Source organism: Ictidomys tridecemlineatus, unplaced genomic scaffold (genome assembly GCF_052094955.1).
Source record: "Ictidomys tridecemlineatus isolate mIctTri1 unplaced genomic scaffold, mIctTri1.hap1 Scaffold_354, whole genome shotgun sequence".
NCBI lineage: Eukaryota > Metazoa > Chordata > Mammalia > Rodentia > Sciuridae > Ictidomys > Ictidomys tridecemlineatus.
Window position 1 is genome coordinate 152,709 of NW_027522423.1, and position 16,741 is coordinate 169,449.

At 33.2% G+C, this 16,741-nt stretch overlaps 2 protein-coding genes and 1 pseudogene across 3 annotated transcripts in view; 1 reads left to right on the forward strand and 2 right to left on the reverse strand.

Moving 5' to 3' along the window:
• LOC144373327 (ankyrin repeat domain-containing protein 26-like) overlaps positions 1-942 on the reverse strand; it is a 40,012-nt gene extending 39,070 nt beyond the window's left edge. For both annotated transcript variants that reach the window (XM_078036418.1, XM_078036417.1), the window contains exon 1: positions 873-942. In XM_078036418.1, coding sequence (XP_077892544.1) covers positions 873-905 — 33 coding nt within the window. In that variant the 5' untranslated portion in view covers positions 906-942. The remainder of the gene's footprint in view (positions 1-872) is intronic.
• A 2,548-nt stretch (positions 943-3,490) lies between these two features.
• LOC144373324 (uncharacterized) overlaps positions 3,491-16,741 on the reverse strand; it is a 65,657-nt gene continuing 52,406 nt past the window's right edge. The window contains exon 10 of the mRNA XM_078036409.1: positions 3,491-3,549. Within this exon, the coding sequence (XP_077892535.1) occupies positions 3,491-3,549 (59 nt within the window). The remainder of the gene's footprint in view (positions 3,550-16,741) is intronic.
• On the forward strand, positions 6,774-7,552 carry LOC144373323 (CDGSH iron-sulfur domain-containing protein 2 pseudogene; annotated as a pseudogene).

The window sequence follows — 16,741 nt, forward strand, 5'->3', positions numbered from 1 at the left end:
ATTACCTCAAATTTCTTTAGAATTTTTATTGGTTCTTTTCAGTTATACGTCAAAATAGAAGTTATATACTAGAATATAATTATAAAAGCAAAGAATATAATTTGTTCTAATTCAGGACCTAGTACTTCCTTCTGTTCTTCTAATCTTTCTGCTATTTACTTAGAGTTTTTTTTTTTAATTACTGTCACTTTTATTGGAAAGACTCAAAGTATGGATATGCAAGCCATTTTAATACAAGTATTAAGATACAGATTCTAGATTTCTGGGTTGCCATAATTCCCAATATTACTTTAGTATAAACATGGAGCCACGGAAAGAAATAGAGAATATAGGTCTCCTCAAATGCTATGATACCAAAATATCAAGGGTCCAAGTAAAAAAAGAAAAGTTATGTGCAATGTATATTATATATTCCAAACTAAAGGCACCAGGGAAATTCCACAATTTTGTAAAAATTAATTTAGGCATGAGTATTGTAAGTCATGTAAGAATGATTTAAAAACCACAGTAATGAAAACTGATACAAAAAATCCTTGAATAAATATTATGTTTCCTCTACAGTTAGAAAGCTGTTTCTAATGCAACTTTTCTTTCACTATGCATTTCACAGCCCATTGTTACTTCCAGCCCCCATGATCCCCAAGTACTTGAGAGAACAGTGATACAAAAACCATTTTTTTTTAAAAAATCAAATAATTAAATAATTTAATCAAATAATTAAATTAAAAAATTAAATAATTCTTTAAAATGGATTCTTAGCAAATATTCATATAAAATATAAGAAAAAATATAGCTAAATTTTCAGCATTAACATCTTAAAACACAAAATTCAGAGCAAGAACATGAGGTTTTTTACAAAAAAATCACTTTACCTTAATAGGAGCTTCATAGCTGTCCTGAACCATTGCAAACAAGGAATCATCTGAGTGTGATTTTTTGATAGATCTTTAAAGCAAAAATGTATAACAAAAATGATGAATAGTTTTATTTTTAAAATAAACTCTGTTTAATTTAAGGTATAACTTATTAAATGGTGTTTCTTGATTGATTACTTAAAATATGACCTCCAATCAAAAAAATAGCTTGTGTTCACCTCTTTCTGACTCTACTGCTGTGAATCTATAAAATATTCAATATAGATATTAAGGCACTCTTAGTTCCAATTCAGAGCAATATCCAGTACATGAGCAGAAACAGATAATAATTTTTTCTTGCAAATTGCCTGACTTGAAGGCTGAATTTAAAAACCCAATTAATGGCTGACTTTTTTTTTTTTTCACTTGAACTGAAACAAACCTCTGGAAACACAAGACAAGATAACAAGAGGCACAGTTCTCTCTCGTGAATATCCGGGAGTCAAATACTAAGCAATATTGTTCTTCAGCATGGAAATCACCAATAATAATACACTATTTATTCCCTCTACCCATAAATAATGCACAGAGTTCTCTGGAACTTTAAAAATTATTGAAAGTTAAAAAGTGAATATATGTTATTTAGAATACCTTTGTCAGAAACATTGAAATAAATTATAAAATTGATTTTTCCTGTACAGGTCTCACTTTATTCAGGTCCTCATAAACTAGCAAGCCCTTTAAAACCTTTACAAGCACTCAGACACCCAGGGGAAAAGACTGCCAGAAAAGCAGAGTCTTGGTATTTGTACCTCTGTTTCCCTAGCAATTATGTAAATACCCTCCTTCCTCTGGGAATCCATTTCCCAGTCACTCATCTGCAAAACTCAGTGGCAGTCTCTAAACTTGAAATCTACATCCCTTGAATATTCAGATTTCTGACACAAGGTTAAACTAAATGGAGTCTCAATCATTGGCCTGTCTGAATACCTTTCCAACTACTCAACTGAAGCTTTATAATAACTTTCCCTGCCAATCACTCCTTTGCCCAGCACTACATGTACATTTTAAGGACATCAGCAATTTGGAAAGAAAGTGAAGGTGAATGAAAACCTGTTTTGTGCCACAGATTCATGTATTCTAACAATTTCCACAGTCTGTTTCACTAGTCTCTAATCCATTCTTGCATCGCAGAGATGAAAACAGGCAAAATACAAGCTATTAAGACTTCCTCTAAATTTTGTATTAATATGCCTTTATAGAGAGCTTTTAATATTCTGTGTCCTTCATTCCTGTTTTGTGCTCATCAAACTAATCATAAACCCTAAGATTTTGGTCTCTTTTTTAAAATGCTTATTCCTACCCAACACAGTGTTGTTACTCTGGGTGAATACTTTTATAGCCCTTTCCTTCACTAGTTAAATTTTGATCCTCTACCACTGTGTTCACTTAAAAATTCTAGTCTTGTCCTCTTTAGTTGGGTTCCTATAGTCAATCTTCAATCTATTATTTTAAAAAAATCACCTTAAAAATGATAACCAGAAAATGTACTGAGCTCAGAATTAAGAAACTGGAGTTTAAATCTCATTGTTGTCATTGTTTGTACCCAGAAAACTCCCTTTAATATATTTAAGTTCCAGGTACATCCTCAAAACTATCATTTGGCTGGCATGTAGAACACATGCTGAAAGACTAGAAGGTTTCTAAAATTCCTTAAAATTCTGAAATTTCTAAACTTTTGATCTGTCAAAAGAAAAAAAATATTCAATTGACAAAATAAAGCAGAAACTCAAAAGAGAACAAAACAGAAAATACAAATAGAAATTAAATAAAAGGTTATAGTCATAAAAAAGGAAAAAAACATAAAAGTAAAAGTCTTCATAAAATTGTTAGGGGTAGTAATTGAAGAGAAACTAACTGGAAAATCAGGAGGTAGAGAAATTAGAATGTCCTCTAAGGATTACTATAAGTAATACAACATTGTCTAAATAATGTTATTCATAACTTTCAGTAAAATAATTTCTCTACAACACTTGCCTGATCTTCTTGTTTATTAGAAACCATGAGGCGATAGCTCTGTGAGATTTTCCATAAAAGCTTTTGATACATTAAGAAAAAATCCTGATTACTAGTGGAACTGTCAATATCAGGACAAAATCTTGAACTACAACCTGGCTTATCAGGTAAAATATAAATCAGAATTAACACACAACTGCCTTTGACTTTCTAAATTGATGATACACAATATGAAAGTTAAAATGTGAATATATATGTTATTTAGAATACATTTGTCAGACACATTGAAATAAATTGTAAAATTGATTTTTTCCTGTATAGGTCCCACTTGGTATCAACCTTTACAGTGGAACAACACAATGGAGTAGTCAGCCAGGTAAGACTACAGTCTAAACACAGGCCTGAAACTTATTAATTACACAAATATGGGACAAAAAGTCAACCTCTATGAATAACAGCTCTTTATTCGTAATTAACAGATTATAATAGCACAGATACTTTCAAAGTGCTTATAAGATACCTTTAGGAAACAAGTGTTAACTGAATGTGGTGTCTATCCCACACTAGAATACTCAACAAATCCTTCTACCTTAACTCTCCACTTAGTTAATAGACATTTTTTATTTAGAATCTATAAATTCATACCTTCTTAATGAGTCATCTTTAGGACTTTCTTTCACTATTAAATAAAACAGTAAAATATATAATTAATCAAAACAGAAATATAAAATATATAAATTTATGACTCTGATATTTTGTTATAAAATGTTCCTCCAAACCCATACTCAGAGAAATTTTTAGAATTCATATTAATTGTATTTATGACAGGTAAGTAATGAATGCATTAACAACTCCTATGTTTCCCACTTTGTACTTATCAAATGCAAGGAAGAAACAACAGGAATTATAAAAGTTTGATACTTAAAAGTAAATCATTGGTCCCATAATCAAAATCCTTATTAAAAGTTGTAAAAATGAAAGAAAACCTTATCATTGTCAAATAAAGTAGCATAAATATATAAGTGTCAAACAAGGGGAGACATGATGGTGAATTAGCAGGAAGTGGATTTTCTCACAGCTCCACCATATGGGACTCAGAGAGTGAGAAAACTGCTTCTCTGTGAGGCGGGAGATAAAAGCATGCCACTGATTCTCAATATTGGACAGAGACCTTGAAAACTGGGGAATTTGGGGTATATCAGACAAAGATGAGAAACAGAGCTGGAGCTTAGGATCTGATGTGATTGGGGGAAATCAGTGCATTAGGACAAAAAAAAAGACTGAAAAGTGATGCAGACAAGGGGCTAGGGTTGTGGCTCAGTGGTAGAGTGTTTGCCTAGCATGCATGAGGCATTGGTTTCAATCCATGTAAAATAAAATAAAGATACTGTGTCTACCTAAAACTAATTATATATATGAAAAGTGCAGCAGACAGTCTTGAAATGCAGAATGTGGGACCACAGGGTCAAGCTATTCTACTCATTAAACTGTGGCAGGAAAGTCACCACCAGTCTGCCTGGAATGTACACAGAGTTGAAGCTGGAGACATATTTAAACATGTGCACTGCAATGGCACCAACTCAGACTGGGAATTTATATCCATGTGTTGGGGCTCAGTCCGATATATAAATCTGGCAGACACCATCCACAAGACATAAACTGAGCCTAGCAAATCAGGAGAATTTCTGGCATGGACATTATTTCTCCTGGGGGTAACACTAGTCAGAGAGGCCAAAGAGAGCCTGTCCTCCTCTCCTCCCTTGACACAGCTGTGCCCAAGACCAGTGGCAGTTACTTCAAAATCTCAATGAGCAGGAGTGATGGACCTTGGTGCTTGAGGGCAGACCTAAGGAGGTAAGAAAGAACAGTACCCTGAAAAAACAGAACTGGTAAAGGACTGGCATCCCTGTCCCATGAATGTAGCCCTGAGGAGAAGAGTAAAGTAGAGTCCTAGGTGTGCACCGATTTATTTATGCCCAGTAACTCCCCATGAAGTGAAACATCTGGGGCAAAGACAGGACCTCACTGCCTCCCCTGAGAACATATTGTAGAACCTAGCATGACCTATTCCCTGGGGGTGGAGCTGACAGCACCTTTCACAGCTCCCCATACCATCCCATGGAGAATGGAAACTGAGAGATGGAAAGACACTTTGGAAGAGACAGAAAGCACATACTCTCAGTAACAATCCTTTTTGTTTTTCTTTTTAGTTTTTGTATGTGTAGTGATAGATACATGAAGGACATTCATACACTTGTACATATTTGTTTATACTTTCTCATTTGTACTATTCTAAAACATAGTTATTTTTCCTTACTCTGTTGTTAAGGGTTAAAGTTTTCAATTAGCCTATTTTGGATTGCGTTTGTGTTCTGTTTCAAACCTTTTATTTCTTTTGTTTCTATTTCTTTTCTCTTACAAACAGTCAAATTCCATTATTCTCACTTTACTCTTTATTTCTTTTACTTGTTTTTCCTTCTTCCTCATAAACAATACATCGTATATCACTTTGCTTCTGCCCTACTCATATCTTGAAACTGCTAATCCTTTTCTATCACCATTGCTTTTTTCTTCATAGTGAACTCTATTTTTAATTTCTCCCAGAACTCTTGGTTTATAAAACTCCACACACCACCACTAATGCTAAAGCAACAATTAATACAATTGAAGCTATAGAAAACACCTATTCTTTTATTTTATGAAAGATATAACTCATGATTACTTACTGTCGTTACTGATATAAGTTGATACATTTCTGTTTATTGTGCCAACTAACTTTGTGTGAAAATAAAAATTAAGTATGCAATTTAGTTCTATTTTTTTATACACAGTTGGGTTGCAATTACTTGGCTCCCCGCCTCCCGCAATCTGTGAGCCACAATTTATCTACAGGATCACTAGAAATGCACAGAATAGAAGTTCTGTTGTTAGAGATCCATTTTGACACATGAATAGACACACAAACAATATGAACAAGCAAGGGAACAAAGCATGCCAAACAAACCAGAATGACTCAAAAGCAGATTCCACAAAAACCACAGTGAAGAAAATATCAGAGAAGGAATTTTGAAAGTTTATATTTCAACTGATCTATGAGATAAAAGATAATGTAAAAAGTAAAATCACAGAGAAGACACAAGGAGTAAAAAATCAATAAGGAAATAGAAGTTCTAAAGAAAAATCAATCAGGAATTTTCAAAATTCAGAAATCAATAAACCAAATTAAAAATGCAATGCAAAGCATCACCAATACACTAGATGACTTAAAGAACAAATATTCAGGTAATAAAGAAGTAGTGCATAATCTTGAAAATAAAGTTCATCATGGAGAAAAGATGTTACCAGACCATGAACAGAATTGAAAAAATATATATATATGGGATAATAAGAAAAGGCCAAATTTAAGATACACTGTGATAGATGAAGGTATTGAATTTCAAAACAAAAAATGAACAATCTTTTCAATGAAATAACTGAAAATTTCCAAAATCTTAAGGATGAAATGAAAAATTAAACACAGGAGGTATATACAACTCCAAATATATAGAATTACAACACTCCTAGCCACAATAGTATGAAAATGCCTAACATACAGAATAAGTATAGAATTTTACTTATAATAGAATTTTAAAACCTGATAGTGAAAAATGATTAGTCATTTTCAGAGACAAACCGATCCAGATCTCAGCTGATTTTTCAAAGACCCTAAAAGCTAGGAGGTCTTGAAATAATATATACTAAGCTCTGAAAGAAAACGGATTCTGCATAGAATACTAAATTATATCAGATTTTAATATGAGATAATAACATCCATAATAAACAAAAGTTAAAAAAATCACAACTAGAAAGCTGGCATTATAAAACACACTCAATAAATATTTTATTAAGAAAAAATAGGCAGGCGCGGCAGCCCAGCCGGAGTGCGGAGGGGGCTCGGAGAGGAGCTGATGCCGCTGGCCAGGATGGTACTTGAGAGCGTGGCCCGCATTGTGAAGGTGCAGCTCCCGGCTTATCTTAAGCGGCTCCCAGTCCCAGAGAGCATTACCGGTTTCGCCCGGCTCACAGTTTCAGAATGGCTTCGGTTATTGCCTTTCCTTGGTGTACTTGCACTACTTGGCTACCTTGCAGTCCGTCCATTCTTCCCGAAGAAAAAACAACAGAAGGATAGCTTGATAAATCTTAAAATACAAAAGGAAAACCCTAAAGTGGTGAATGAAATAAACATTGAAGATTTGTGTCTTACTAAAGCAGCTTATTGTAGGTGTTGGCATTCAAAGACGTTTCCTGCCTGTGATGGTTCCCACAATAAACATAATGAATTGACAGGAGATAATGTGGGTCCACTCATACTGAAGAAGAAAGAAGTGTAATAGTAATGATTTAGGATTGTCAATTGTGTGCTGTAAAATCTTCCAACAACATTTTCTCATTCTTTGTGTATAGAAAATCTTTGAAATGGTGGTTTTAATTATTACCACTGGCTGAATAATTATTTCTGCCAATTTATTTTCTTGCTACACTACTGTCTATATTTGATATTTAGTATATTCAAAGTCATTTATGTAGAAGTTATCTGTCAAGCCTCATTCTGACTTCAAGGAATTAATGTATATTTCGGCAATAAAATCCATACTTCTGGTTTTAATTAATTTAGAAATTAAAATTTTGGCAATGTGTCCAAACTGTTTCTTTTGATGATTAATAATTCAACAGAATCTGTACTTTAAAATTTCACTACACTGTTAAATATTTTTTATATTGCTTTGTTTTGATCCTTTGAAATGATTTTATCTTCCTTTGGCCTTCACACTCTGATTTTTTAGGTGAATTAAGAAAAATATTACCATCAAGAATTACTTAAGGTTACAGAGATAAGCTTTTTTGCTTTATAGAAATTGTTGTTTCATTAATATAAATACCCCAATTTCAAAAAAGAAGTAAACTGGATATAAAAAGTTCCAATGAGGAATAGTTATTTACATTATAAAAGATTTGTTTACTTTACAAAAGGCACGTTGTGTGTGTATGTATTGTGTGTCTGAGCTAGTGACAGCTGGGGGTAGGGTGGCAAGAACATTTAATATCTAAATGTACCTGCTGCTGCAATTTGAGGTCAGTTAGAAATAAAAGCATATCTTAATTCAGATTAAAATGTTAAGTAGTTCAAACATTTTTCTCTTAATAGTATAAATCATTAAAACAAAACATTAAAATATTTTCAAAATAAATTTAATGAACAATCTTCAAAATATTTACAAATATTTTCTTTTTAACATACACTGAGCCATATCCCCAGCCCTTTTTTGTATTTTATTTAGAGACAGGGTCTCACTAAATTGCCGAGGCTGGCTTTGAACTAGCGATCCTCTCGCCTTAGCTTCCCAATCTGCCAGGATTACAGGCAGTACCAGCATGTACAGTACAGTTCTTATAATAATAGCTGCTTAAGTTAGGCTTTTTCTTTTCTTTTTGGTATTGGGAATTGAACTTAGGGGTGCTTTACCATTGAGCTACATCCCCAGTCCTTTTCATTTTTATTTTGAGAAAGGTTTCACTAAGTTGCTTACTACCTTGTTGTGTTATTGAGGCTGGCTTCAGACTTGTGATCCTTCTGCCTCAGCCTCCCAAGTAGTTAGGATTATAGGCGTGTGTCTGTTTATTAAAGGTACAATCCATTCAGTTCACTGTTTTCTTTTTTATATGTAGAGGTGCCAGGAGTCAGGCATTTAATTCTTCCAGTAATAAATCTAATAATTATTGAGCATTTATATGTATCTGGCACTTCACTAACATGGTACTTGAATTTTGAATTACATGTAATGTCAAAAGGCTGTACTGCCTGATCTTAACTTTCTTGTGATTAATAGAAAATTTTAGTTAGAAATCTAGTCTGTAGTTTCTAAGAAGTCCAAAATTATTGTTCTTTCCTCTTCCTATTTATCAGTGAAGGAAAAATACAACATTGCTCTTTTTTTTTTTCCCTATGACTTTTATTCAATACCCTTAAGGGCTTCACTGTCAAGACTAATCAATTATTTTTTCTAAGGTTGGTCCCAAGACTTGGAGAAAGTCCTCCTTACCAAAAGTTTATATATTCTTGTCTGTGTTTGTGGTCATGAAATGTTGGGGTTTTTTTTGTAAACCCATTCACTGTAACTCAGCAACATGTCTCTAAACATGTTCTAGTGTTTTCCATACTTAGATTTCACAGAAGATAAATTTTCTGAGAATATGTAGTCTAAAATGAAATTGTCAACTTTTAATTTTGTCAAATAAATAAGAGCACTTAAAATATTTGAAAGTGAATTCTGTCATAGAAAGGTAATTCTAATGCACAAAAAGTAAAATGGTTAAACTCTCACAATAAAGGGTTTCTCCCCCTCCACATTTTCCATTTTAAAAATATGTTTAAAGAGCTATGCCAAATATTTTCCTGCCTGTGCAAATTTTTCAGAAGCCTGAACTGGTAGCAAGCTGTTATTTTCATAATTCTTTTACATAAGTAGTATTGTCAGTTGCCACCACTTCCCAGAATACTGTTATGTGTATCTTAAGAAACAGACATTAAATGCCTCTGAATTGATACAATAAAAGTAACTTAGCTCTTGAAAAAAAAAAGAAAAAATAAAATATGCAAATAAAAACATACAGAAACTAAAACTAAAAGAGTAGTTAATCAAAGTAGAATCTATTTCAACTTGATAACTAGAAATGAACCAAAATAACAGGAAGCATAAATCATCTCTCAATAATAACACTGAATGTTAATGGACTCAAGTCATCAACACAAATACACTGGCAGATTGATTTGGAAAAAAAAGAACCCAACAATAGCCTGTCTCCAAAAGACTCACCTCTTAGACAAATATATACACAGACTAACTGTGAAAGGATGAGAAAAACATATCATTCACATGGATCTTATAAACAAGGTTATCTATTTTAATATCTGATATAATGGACTTTGAGCAAAAGTTCATCAGAACAGATTAAAAATTCCATTTTCATACTGCTTAGTAGAGTAATACAACAGAAAGAAATAATAGTGGTAAATATATATGCTCCAAACTATGAAGCATCTAAGTAATCAAAGAGCTCCTTCTCAATATAGAGAATCAAACAGATCACAACACAATAATATTGGGAACTTTAAGATGTATCTCTCATCACTAGAAAGATCATACCAACAAGAGATAAATATAAAATTAAAATTACAATAAATAATTTAGACTTAACAGAAATGCATAGAATATTTTACTCGTCAATGACTGAATACATTTTCTTCTTAGCTGCACAGGGAACATTTACCAAAATAGACCATATTTTAGTACATAAAGCAACATTTCACAAATACCAAAAATAGAGCTAATACCTTAAACTCTGTCAGACCATAATGGAATAAAACTAGAAATCTACAAGATGAAAATTAAAAAAAAAAAAACTAACACTAGGAGACTAAATTCACTATTGAATAATGAACAGATAGATGAACAAATCAGAGTTTAAATAAAAAATTAAATGTAAATGAGAAGAGTGATACAATATATAAAAACCTTTGGGACACTATGAAGGTAGTTCTAAGAGAAATGTTTATAGCATTGAGCCCATACATTAAAAGAATAGAAAGTTACTGAGTAAAATAATCTAACATTATATCTTAAAGACCTAGAGAAAAACACTAAAATAAGCAAAATAAAGGAAAAAATAAAAATCAAAGATGAAATTGATAAAATCAAGATGTAAAAACTGAAAAAGAAATGAATCAAAAATTTTTAAATGAACAAAATATATAAAAATTAACCAAGCTATCAGAGAAAAATGAAAAGTACCAAAACCTATGGTGAAAATGGAAATATCAGCACAGAGCATAAATTGAAGCTATTTTTTCAAAATCTATACTCCAATAAGGTAGAAAATCTAAAAGACATCAATAAATTCCAGGAGACATGAGCTACCCAAATTTAACCAGAAGTATATAGAAAATTTAAAGAGATTAATTTCAAATAATGAGAATAAAAAAGTCATCAAGACTCTACCAACAAAAAAAAAGCCTAGGGCAAGATGGATGCTCAGCCAATTTCTACCAAACCTTTAAATTATTTCATGAAATTGAAAACGAGGGAATTCTTCAAATTCATTAAATGAAGCCTATCTCACACTGATACTAAGTCCAGACAAAGATACATCAAGAAAGGAAAAATTCAGACTAATATCCTTGATGAACATAGATGCAAAAATCCTCAATAAAATACTGCTAAATCTCATACAAAAATAGATTTTAAAAAATAGTGCACATGACCAAGTGGGTTTCATCCCAGGAATGCAACACTGATTCAACAAATGGAAATCAATAAATGTAATTCATCACACAAATAGATACAGAGATGAGAACACTTGATTATCAAAATAGATGCAGCATCTATTTTTTGCATAAAACCCCATCTTTTCATGCTTTAAACACTAGAAAAAATAGGAACGAAGGGATCATACCTCAACATTGTAAAAGCTATACATGACACACCCAAGGACAACATAATTATGAAGGGAGAACAACGACAGAATTTCTTCTAAAAATTGCAATGAGACAGGGATACCCACTTTCACGACTTCTATTAGTACACAATGCAACTCTTAGCAAATACAAAATGTAGAGATAATACTCTGCAATCTATCAGATCATAAGTGAATAAAACACCAGAAGACCAAATTCACAACTGAATGATAAATAGAGAGCTGAACAAATCAGGTCCTTTTATCTCTTGCCAGAGCAATTTGGCAAAGGAATGTAATTAAAGGGATATGAATAGGAAAGGAAGGGCTAAAACGAGCACTGTTTGAAGAAAATGTGATTCTATATTAAGAAGATCCCCTCAAAAAAAAAATACTCACTAGAAAGCTTCTAGAACACAAATGAATTCATCAAATTTCAGGATACAAAAGTAACATTCATAAATCAACTTTGTTTCTAAACTCCACTAAAAGATGAAGTAAACGAGAAATTAGGAAAATTATCCTATTCAAAACAGCATTAAAAAAACACTTGGGAAACAATCTAACAAAAAATAGACCTCTACAATGAAAATTACAGAACACTCAAGAAATAAATTGAGGAAGGTTCTAGGAATGGAAAGACTTCCCATGTTCTTGGATAGGCAGAATTAATATCGTCAAAATTACCATACTACCAAAAGTGCAATAAAATTTCAATGCAACTCCCTTCCAGAGCCCAAAGAAATGCTCTCCCTTCCAGAGCCCACAGAAAGAGATAAACAAGAGACTCAGAATACCCAAAACAATACCTAGCAAGAAAAATGAAGCAGGAGGTATCACAATATCAGACTTCAAATTACACTACAGAGCTATAAAGACAAAACCAATATGGTATTGGCAACAAAACAGGTAAGACCACCAATGAAACAGAAGACAGAGACAAACCCACATAAATACAATTACCTCATTCTAGACAAAGGCACAAATATCATATACTGGTGCAAAGATAGCCTCTTCTACAAATGGTGCTGAGAAAATTTGAAATCAATATGTAGTAGAATTAAACTGAACCCTAATCCTCCCACCATGCACAAAAACTCAACTCAAAGTGGATCAATTACTTAGGTATTAGACCAGAATCCCTGCACTGGATAGAAGAATACTTAGGCCCAAAACTCCAACATATCAGCTCAGGAACTGACTTATTAATAAAATCTCTAAAGCAAAAGAAGTTGTTGGTGGGCCTGACCTTGGATCTACATGGAGGAATGCTCATCTTTCCCATTGTGCAGCAGGGATGTCCTAACATACAACACTATGTTTTGGAACAGAGTGTTGTCACAACACTGGCAAGTACCATTTACCTGCTCCTTTGACAAGAAATTACTCCCCAGTTGGTACAAGGCAGTTGCTAGACTCTTGGTGGCAGGACTCCCATAATATTATATGTTGTGTATCCCCTCTGGCCTCTCATGACTGCTATATGTAAATTGGAACATAGCCACTATGAAAGCTAGTTTTGCTGCATAATATAGCAAAAGCAATTATCTGAATCTGTTTTTGGAGGGGTTTCTGTATGCCCTCAAGCTCCCAAGAGTAGATGCTGAAAGGGCAGGCCCCTCAACACAAAGTGAAATCAATTTTAAATAAATGGTGCTCCATCAAATTAAGAAGCTTCTTCACAGCAAAGACAAAAAACCAGAACATGAAAAGTGAGCCAACACAATAGGAAAAAATACCTTTGCCACCTGCACCTCAGAAAATACATTAACTTCCAGGATAAATAATAATAATAATAATAATAATAATAATAATAATAAGCTTAAAACTAATAATAACACCATCACCCATCTCTACCCATTTAATAAATGAGCAAAGAAATTCAACAGGCACTTCACAGAAGAAATACAGATGGTCAACAAATGTATGGAAAAAAACATCTACAGAAATTAGAGAAAAGCAGTAAACAGATCAGGAACAGAAAGCTTACAAAGACATTCCGGTGTAGGAGACAGCAAATATGCTCATCTCTTACTTCCAGCTACTTTTTCTATCTTATGTGTGGTACAAACAAAACTTTACTTCCCCTAGGGACAAAAGTGTTGAAAGATAACAACCTTCAGAGTTTATACACTCTTATCTATCCATACCACATGGTCATAGGGAAATACAGAAAGAAGCACTACAGAGGTAGCAGCAAGTTGTTATGTAGTAATAGTTGATATTTAAATAGGCTATGAACTCACTCATCTTTCAGAATGAGCCAAACACTGTTTCTCCATATAGAACAAATTCTTTCCCACTTCATTAAAACTATAAAACAAAACAACAACAACAAACGAATAAGACATTTACTCTGTGAGAATCTACTGGTAGGGCAGAGGAAAGAGCTAAGTGGTAATGTATTGCATAGAATGAAGGAGCTCTGGCTTCAATCTCAACAGTGAAATAAATAATGATGATGATGCTGACAATGATGGTGATGATGTGAAGGAGGAGGAGTAAAAAAGACTTGTACTATTAAAACTATATAAACTGAGTTTATATTCACCACTCAAAAGGAGTATTTCATTTCATGCATGCTATTCACATTCTAGTCTTATTTCACATGGCAAGGTAGATGTAAAAGACCATTTGATGACAATTTTATAAACTATAACTTTTTAAAAAAATTTTTTTTAGTTGTAGTTGGACACAATTTCTTTATTTTATTTATTTTTATGTGGTGCTGAGGATCGAATCCAGTGTTTATCATGTGCTAAGTGAGCATTATACTACTGAGTCACAACCCCAGCCCAAACTATGATTTTTTGAGACTTTTAAATTCCATAACGAAGAGTTTATCTGGTCCCAGGGGAGCGGGATGGTCCATTTAGTACTGTGTTATACAATATGATGTCAATTTTCTCAATCCTCCTCATAAGTGGAAGATGTTTATAGACTTCACACTTCTTCAGCATGCAATCTATATGTCCTCATGTCCTATACTGATGTAAAAAAGTACTGAAAGTGGAAGAAAACAGCTTTAAATGTAGCCCACTCACAGAGAATGTGCCTCAATTTCATGATGTTATGGGTTCAATCACTGGCACCACAAAAGCACTGAGATCTATTTTTTTTTTGAAATATATTTTTCCCTTTCCTGTTTAATTGTTACCTGAATGATTCATGGACATTTATACATATTCATAATTCTTTTTCTCATTTGTAGTTTTTTTTTTTGGTACTGGGGATTGAACTTGGGGATATTCAACAACTGAGCCACATCCCATCCCTGCTTTGTATTTTATTGAGAGAAAGGGTCTCACTGTGTTGATTAGCACCTAGCCATTGCTGAGGCTGGCTTTGAACTCACAATTCTCCTGTCTCAGCCACCCAAGCTGCTGGAATTATAGGTTTGTACCACTGAACCCAGAGATTTCTAGCATTATTGAAGCAACTTATTTTTAATAGATCGATATTTTGACCTACCAATAAAGAAAAGTCCACAACTAGATAAATTCTCTGGCAATTCCTACGAAACCCTTAAAGAAGAACTAACACCAATACTCCTAAAATTATTCCATGAAATAGAAAACGAAATAGAAAAGGATGAAACCAAGGAAGAAAAGGAGTACAAACAATGCGGGACAGCCTAAATATTCAGTAGGACCTAGAGGCATCAGAAAAATGGTCAAATAAAGAACTCAAAAAATACCTTAGACAGATGGAATAGAACCTTAAAGAGGATATGAGACAGCAGATTCAAACAGTAAAAGAACACATTGAAAATGAATTACATAAAGAGATAAAAGAAGAAATTAAGCATCTTTATCAGGAGATAGAGATTATAAAGAAAATCAAACAATAATTCTAGAAGTGAAGGAAACTATAAACCAAATTAAAAACTCAAATGAGAGTATCACTAACAGAGTGGAGCAAGTAGAAGCCAGAACATCAGATAATGAAGACAAAATATATCGTCTTGAAAAGAGTCTAGCCAACTCAGAAAGGCTGGTAAAAAATCACGAGAAAAACATCCAAGTGATATGGGATAACATAAAAAAACCAAACATAAGAGTCATCAGGATAGAGGAAGGTATAGAGGTTCAAACCAAGGGAATGAGCAATCTGCTGGATGAAATAATTATAGAAAACTTTCCAGAAATAAAAAAGGAAATGGATATACAAATTGTAGATGCATACAGGACACCGAGCATACAAAATCACAGTACACCAATGCCAAGACACATTGTTATGAAGATATCCAATATACAGAACAAAGAGAAAATATTAAAAGCTAGAAGAGAATGGAATCAGATTACATTCAGGGGTAAAGCAATAAGGTTAACAATAGATTTGTTCATAACAGATGCTGAAAGCGAGAAGATCCTGGAACAACATATTTCAAACACTGAAAGACAATGGATGACAACCAAGAATTTTGTATCCAGCAAAATTAAGCTTCAGGTACGACAACGAAATAAAAATCTTTCATGATAAACAAAAGTTAAAAGAATTTGCAGCCAGAAATCCAGCATTGCAAAGCATCTTGAGCAAAACACTACACAAGGAAGAAATGAAAAACAATAACCAAAACCAACAGTGGGAAGTGCCTCAGTAAAGACAGAGGGCAGGGGAAAGCTTATCATGGAGAAACAAACTAAATTTTTAAAAAAAGACAAATAATCAAACATGGCTAGAAGTACAAACCATATATCACTAGTAACTCTAAACGTTAATGGCTTAAACTCTCCAATAAAGTGACATAGGCTGGTAACATGGATTTAAAAAACAAATCCAACAATATGCTGCCTCCAGCAAACACAGCTTATTGGAAAAGACACACACAGGCTGAAGGTGAAAGGTTGGGAAAAAATATACAACGCACACGGTCCTTATAAGCAAGCAGGGGTGGCCATCCTCATATCGAATAAAATTGACTTCAAGATTAAGTTAATCAAAAGGGATAAGGAAGGACATTACATACTGTTAAAAGGAACCATTCGCCACAAGATATAACAATTATCAATATTTATGCACCAAATAATGGTGCTGCGACGTTCATAAAACAAATTCTCCTCAAGTTCAAGAATCAAATAGACCACAAAACAATAATTATGGGTGACTTCAACACACCTCTCTCACCATTGGACAGATCCTTGGGAATCAACCTAACAAAAGAGGTGAAAATACTTGGGAATCAACCTAACAAAAGAGGTGAAAGATTTATACAATGAAAACTACAGAACTCTAAAGAGAGAAATAAAAGAAGATCTTAGAAGATGTAAAAATATACCCTGTTCATGGATAGGCAGAACTAACATCATCAAAATGGTGATATTACCCAATGTTCTCTATAGGTTTAATGCAATGCCAATCAAAATCCCAATGGCATTTCT